The sequence below is a fragment of the Amaranthus tricolor genome, chromosome 9 (assembly GCF_026212465.1).
Source record: "Amaranthus tricolor cultivar Red isolate AtriRed21 chromosome 9, ASM2621246v1, whole genome shotgun sequence".
Taxonomy (NCBI): Eukaryota; Viridiplantae; Streptophyta; class Magnoliopsida; order Caryophyllales; family Amaranthaceae; genus Amaranthus; species Amaranthus tricolor.
In genome coordinates this window covers 19,396,793-19,403,950 of record NC_080055.1, presented here as the reverse complement: position 1 = coordinate 19,403,950, position 7,158 = coordinate 19,396,793, and the positions used below count along the sequence as shown (strand labels likewise).

At 32.9% G+C, this 7,158-nt stretch overlaps 1 protein-coding gene across 1 annotated transcript in view; it reads right to left on the bottom strand.

Annotated features, from left to right (window-relative positions):
• Positions 1-4,870, bottom strand: part of LOC130824603 (chloroplast processing peptidase) — a 5,857-nt gene extending 987 nt beyond the window's left edge. The window contains exons 1-5 of the mRNA XM_057689671.1: positions 4,279-4,870; positions 1,391-1,528; positions 363-449; positions 203-270; positions 1-103 (exon numbers count right to left, since the gene is read on the bottom strand). The exon at positions 1-103 is cut by the window's left edge and continues 987 nt beyond it. Of these exons, the coding sequence (XP_057545654.1) occupies positions 1-103; positions 203-270; positions 363-449; positions 1,391-1,528; positions 4,279-4,791 (909 nt within the window). The 5' untranslated portion in view covers positions 4,792-4,870. The remainder of the gene's footprint in view (positions 104-202; positions 271-362; positions 450-1,390; positions 1,529-4,278) is intronic.
• Positions 4,871-7,158: the final 2,288 nt, after the last annotated feature.

The window sequence follows — 7,158 nt, the reverse complement described above, 5'->3', positions numbered from 1 at the left end:
TTCAATAGCACAGCCCTCGGGAAGGACTGTACTCCCGATCCTGCCAGGTGGCCAATACCGCAAGACTGATCTTCCAATAATGTTCTTTGCAGGAAGAGGACCCCTGAGCAGGAGCAACATAATGTAAGAAAGAATTACTCTATACACAAGTTGCAGCCAAGAATTTCACATAGGAAATACACGAGATTTAACAGTCAATTACCACACATGGGAATCATAGCTGTTATTGCGATTGTCACCCATAACAAAAACAGAGTTCTCTGGCACATGCTGCACAAAAAATTCGAAACCAGGGCAGAAAATCAGTATCATGCTTGTCGCCTGTCACTTAAAATTGTCAAGAACATGGAAAAAGGACCTACAACTGGAGTCATGTTGTACGAAGGAGATTCATAGATGTAATCTTCATCCTTTACGACTCCATTCACAATCAACTTACCATCCTTCACCTGCAGTCAAGTAAATTTTGTAAAATAGACGAGAAGCTCAGCTGACCAAATTTCATAGTCTACTAAGATAATTTCAAACATTTTGGATGAACTTTCAATTAAAGCAGTAAGAAAAGCTTTGTGCGTTGTAATTTGTTACTAAAAAAGAGGAAACAAAACCAACATAAATAATTAAAAAGGGAAATTATACAAACTGCCTGCTCTGCCTCTAGCTGTGAGACAACAACACTTTAGCATTTCATAACCCCAATGCCATTAAATGGCTCCCACCTAAACGGGGTTTGAGGGTCAGATGTATGCAACCTTACCCTTGTTATTGTTAAAAAGATTGTTTTCGATTTACCCTTAGTAGCAAACATTATCAGCTCGTTTTACTATAGCCTAGAATCCAAAAAATTATAAATCTTTGTTGCCATCAAAATAAGGGACATCCAATTGTGAAACAAATATGTCAAAATTATCCGTCAAGTTACTAATCACCCCCATGCAAGATTCCCTACTTCAACTAAAGTGAAAGATGCTCTTACGATTCTATTTCCCCACCAACACCCCCTTCCAAGGAAGGTAGGCAAGAACGAGCATCTTGGCATAGTTTGTTTGGACAGTGAAACATAATTTGCTAGTTAGTTCGCCTTTTGAATTCGCGATTCACTCAAAATGGTTCAAGATAGCCTAAAACCAACCATTATTCGCTTTCTTTGATTCGTGACTCGCGAGGCGATTAGCGAATCATGTGACACTGTTTTAGACACAAGCCTATAGGGCTTTCCTTCAAGTTTTTCTTTAAACCCACTTTGTATGGAGAGATTTAAGTACTGTTTTCAGTGTCCACTTAGGCTGATCCTAATAATTGGTCATTTGTTTATTCTCAACGAGGACATTTCCTTTACCTAAGACATCTTTTGACCTTTAAAAAGGACAACACTAAGAAAAGATCTTACCTCCACAGTATCCCCAGCCTTGGCGACCACACGTTTGATGAAAACATCATCATCAGTGTAGCCAACATCTTGAAGAACCGGTGGACTCTTGAATATCACTATGTCATTGGGACAAGGTTTTCGGAAATAGTACGTCACCTGAAAATTTCTAGAGCAAAGATCAGCTATACATTGAAAATGAAAAGATGCTTGTAAAATGAAATTCGTAAACTACCAAAATTAAGTATATAAAATCGGAAGATCTTAAGCTAACCAAAAAATATTCTTACAAGCTTAGTCTTAGTATATATACTCATATATAGTATAAATCTTGCATGAGTGTGAAGAATACTGCGCCACTAAAAAGTGGAAATTCGTATATTCCTCAAGACATCTTTTGCTAGACTTTTAAACCACCATATAGATATACTTTCTTGTAACACATTCAAACATAATATAAGAACTATAATTAGGAATAATGCACACATTGTAGTGAAACCATAAGATTTGCATCCACTTTCATTACAAATTCATCCAAGGCTATTATGGCATTTGATTTCATTTGATGCGATAAGAGACAAAGCAATATTAGACCCACACCCACATTTGAAGAAGTTGAATTAATTCAAACATTACTTTGATCCTGCCTACTTAATCACCCTTTCAGCAACTATAATCCCACTCTTCGTAGCAATCAGTTTCCTCTGACCCAGCTCGGCTCAACCTCCCGACCCACCAGAATCTAAAATGCCTTGATCAACAGATTTTCTATGTATTATCTATCAGCACTAGCATATGCAAGGCAATAGTGGACCTCACTGATTACCACTCAAAGCCAAATAAACATCTAAAGCAACAATGGGCGAGAAACATGGAATAAAAATGAGCCCGTTTCTTTATATAACATGTACATTTTTCAAGTTCAAATTCACATTGTGATATCCACGAACGATTTGAAACACCGCAAAATGCCCTGTCCGCAACATCGCGGTTGTTACCGCAATTGCGATAACATCCACAATTATTTTTCTATGGTCGAGGCCTTAAAAGACTCAAGTTATGTCTCTTTCCCCTTCCCACTCTTTTCTTTAAACATAAGGACAACACATAGTCATGTCAAGGCCTTGTGATATACAAGAAAAACAGAACCAACCATGTTCAATGGTTCTTGATTCCATCTCGATCTCGCACTCATTCGAACGAATTCCAAAAGGTCCACGACATTGCCAAAGAACGTAAATCACACACGACTAACAACAAACATTCATACCCAGCCTTACTAGTGGCATTCAGGGATAGAAATTCTGTCCAATAAAAAGCCCTTGAAAATGATAAATACCTAAAAGAATTATTATAATCGCCAACAGATGACCATCATAAAGAAAAAGGAATTATTATTATAACTAAAAGAGTGTACCAGCCAACATTACAAAGCGTCCCCTTTAGCTTCTTAATTCTTATTGCCTAGATCATTGACCATAATAGAGCAAAAAATGAACAAAATGCCATAGCTTGGTCTAGGTCTCCAAAAATATCTGAACACTTTTTGTAACAGAAAATACAAAAATCGAATAAATTTTTCTTCTTTCAAGGTCTCTAATAGTTCTTAATCGTATCACAGACTACACCCATTTAGTACAAAAAAGGTAGCTTTTCACCTTTAAAAGCCTTACTCCAAAAGCTCATATTAAAGCCTTGGAGCATACAGAAGTCTATATAAACTATAGAAGAACTGAAGAAGGCTGTGCTATTACGTTTTGGGCATATGAACCTAGTATTTAGCACTTATAAGCTTATTTGTCATTAGTTATTCATGCTAAAATTCTATTTAAAATAAGAGTTGGAGTTTACAACTAAAATGGTCGTGTTTCACACAAATCTATGATGTAAAAGTACTCAAATCTACCATCAGTGCAACTTGGAAACTCATTAACTCAAGGAAACCTCTTATTCAATTGACTCGCTAGATTTTACGCCTCATAGATCTTTAATTTCCGAAAACGACTTCATGTATACTGTAAGGAATCTTTATGGTCCATATTCCTCGCTTATTCAAAAAGAAAGGTCATAACTCATTAGAAGACTCTTTAATTTGGATGCTAAACCAAAGCATAACATGTATTTAGGCGTGTCAAACTCCTTGGAAGGTTTAATCTTCAATTGCCTTTAACTTGGACCATTGCTTCCTAATAATCTCATCAATTACAACAAGTTTGCTCCAATACTTGAATTGTACCATTGTTCAGAACCCACAAAAAGAGTAATATTTATATCACCAATAGCTGATTTTCTGCTTCGGTTCTTCCAGTACACTGTACTCATCTTCTATGAAAACAACAATGCCACATTTACACATCTAGCATCTTCATTTCTCTTTTCTGTTCCTGAGCTACATGGCATACAATTAGACAATCCACATTCAGCATTTTTATTTCTCTAACCAGCTTTTTAGATACACAGCATAAGATTATACAATTAAATCCAAAATATCCAATTCCAATTTGAATTCCAATCAATTGCAAAATCAATGAGTCACAAGTAATCACTCAAGGTAGGCACTCCATCTTATTGAGAATCATCCTTTCTCTCTAATATTTCACTCGACCTCCATTTAAGATAATGGTGCAATTTTACTAATTTTGACATTCCTAGAAACCCAAGCTACTTAAAGAGAGCAAATTTACCAAAGCAAATCTACAAAATTCTCCACATTAATCATCCCCAAAGAATAAAATCAATCTTCACTCCGCCAACAGTTTTTTCTTTAAGTAAACTGTAAAGATACCCACAAAAGCCTAAATAACCCATAAAATAACACAAATAATTATAATTACAATAAATAACTTGAATATTAAAAAAAAATACAACAACCAACTAAGAAAAAAACATATAATTTAGCTTAATCTTACCTTTTCTGCTACAAGTCGATCCCCAACATCAAATGTAGGATACATGGATAAAGAAGGAATATATCTAGGCTCAGCAATAAAAGTCCTAAAAGCAAGGGAAATTGCAATTGCCGCAAAAACTGTTTTTGCATCATCTGAAGTAAAGTTCAACCACTCAGGCAATACGCTCGAAGAATCCCCTTTTTTCCCATCATCTCCACCTCCATCTCCTCCACCATCACCACCATTTCCACCACCATATTTGGGTGGAAAATTCGTCTGTATGTCATCTTGGGACTCTTTAAGACTCTTGCAAATTATACTATTAAAGGGTTTTAAGGGGTTGGAGAAGGGAGATTTGGGGTTTTTGAGGAGGAAATTGAATTGGGTTTTATTCAAATCGGAATATTTTGAGATGGGAAGAAGACTAATGCGGGTAATATTAGGGTTACTGCTATGATTGGTGAATTTTGGGGAAGTGAAGTATGCATAGGTATGAATTGAGATTGGAGCGGAGAGGTTTAGAGATGTCATCTCTTGGGAAAGTTATGGAATTTCAGTTGATATTCAATAGTTTTATGGACCTTTTGATGTTTGATTTTTGACCCTTCTTAAGCATATGTCTATCAATAATTTCTAATCATTTGTTAACTTATTAAATCTTATTATATAAGATTAATAATTTCAAATTTAATATTTAAGTTTAATTTGATTCTTTCTTGAGTGTGTATATATAAATTTTGTCAATTTGATATTGAGTTTTAAATATGAGTTATCCGACTCAATTTTGAACAACTATATCCATAAATTTGTTGTTCCATATGGAATATTCAATTATGTTAAGAAATTTACAATATATAGATTAGAGTAATATAAGGTAGATCATGAAAAAATTACTCCTTCCTATTCACCACAAGTGTTCTATTTGCTTTACGCACTCTATTCAATGCGTTTATTTAATTTTTAATATTTTTAATTGTACATAACTAAAAAGTATGAAAAGTTGATATAAATAATATTTGTATTGAGACGAATTATACAAGATCCCATTTGATTATGTTTTAACTTATAAATTAATAATAAAATACAAAATAAAATTAGAAAATAAATAGTATTCAAAAAGCAAATAGAATACTTGTGGTAAATAGGAGGAACTATTAAATAAGAAAGTTATTGAAAATAATATAGGGATGGAGAGACCATAAGTTTGAAGTATTAAAGTTGATGATAATTTAGTTAATGTTAAACATAAAAAATCATAAGGTTTATAAGATTGTTAAAATAAGATTGGTGAATATATGTCACCGTAATAACATAAATGGATGTTAAAATTAGAATGATCAAGATTTAAGACAATTAATGTTTAATAAATGTCACATAAATAAATAGTTTTTTTTATGAGAACATAAATAAAAATTGTTCAAAATAACAAATAAAATATTTAAAGGGAACATTGGTAGTACTACTTTGTCCTTTCAATCAGTATTATCGTGCAATTGTGGTGTTTTTAAGGTGTCTTCGTGTTGAAATTAAATTAGAAATTTTTATACATATAAATTTATTTATCTTGCTAATTTTCTTAGAATTGAAGTATATTGTTGTTAGCATGGGTCTTTATTAGTACCAAGCAGCAGGGGAGGTTATGAGCATGTTCAACATGTTTGACTGCATAAAGCCCCAAAAAATATAGGGATCTCAATATTAAATTATGTAGTATATATTTAATGTTTAAATATACAAAGTTGTTAGACAAATATTTAAAATTTTTCAATTGCACACAGTATTCAAAAAATTTAGCAATTTTTACTTTACCTATGCCAAGCAGAGTATATATTAAATTCCTACAATTTAAAGTTTTTGTCAACAAAATACAAACTCATTAAGCTATGAAAATAACTCGCAAGCAAACAAACTCTAAGAAATATATGAGAATTTTGTAATAAATAAAAAAAACATTTAATATGCAATGTAAGTGATACTCCCTCTATTTCACAAATTTTATAATATTTTCATTTTAATTTGCTACATTTTCAGTTTCAACCATCAATCCACAAATTTATTTTTTTTATTTTTATTTTATCCACATGTTTTTCTCGCTTACTCATAGAATATATCTTTGTGCATTACTCCTTAAAAAAACTCATATCGTGTTAAGGGTGACAAAGCAGTCTTCAATTTGTAAAAGGAAGTTGATTGGCTAATTGTATAATACTAACGATCAGTTTGGTAGGTGATTATAAACGGTGGTACTTGGAATGAAAAACTAGTGTAATTTGGGTTGAAAAAAGAAAAGTTAGTGTAATTTTAATAGAAGTATCTCTTGACAAGTTTAAAGATCATGGTTATACCCTTTCAACAATCTTATTTTCTTCACAAATTTATTCAAATGCATTACCATTTGTACGTGCGTATTAAATGGTAATAAAAAATTGTGAACAAAAAAAACTTTTTATGATCAAACTTTCATTGTCATGGGAATGGCATGATAAATATCATGAAAATTTACACTATAAATCATCCTCATCATTTAATACCGATTGCCAAACGAGTTGTAAAGTATTTTCCTATGGACGATCCAATGAAGGAGAATAAGATGCAAGTAGACCTGGGAAAATTTGATCCGACCCGAAAATGAACCCGGGACCCGACCCGACAAAACCCGAACCCGACCGACCCGAAAGCGACTTAATCCGAAACATGACCGACCCGATAATTACCCGACCGAAAATGACCCGACCGAAAACCGACCCGTTTTGACCGATTTAATATCAATTTTTAGAGTAATTTCAATGTTAGAATTCATTTCAAATAAAATTTTAGTTTTCAAAGTATCTCAACATATTGAGTATATCACTTGAACCCTAAAACTCATCAATAGATCTCAAAAAACACGTATTTAAC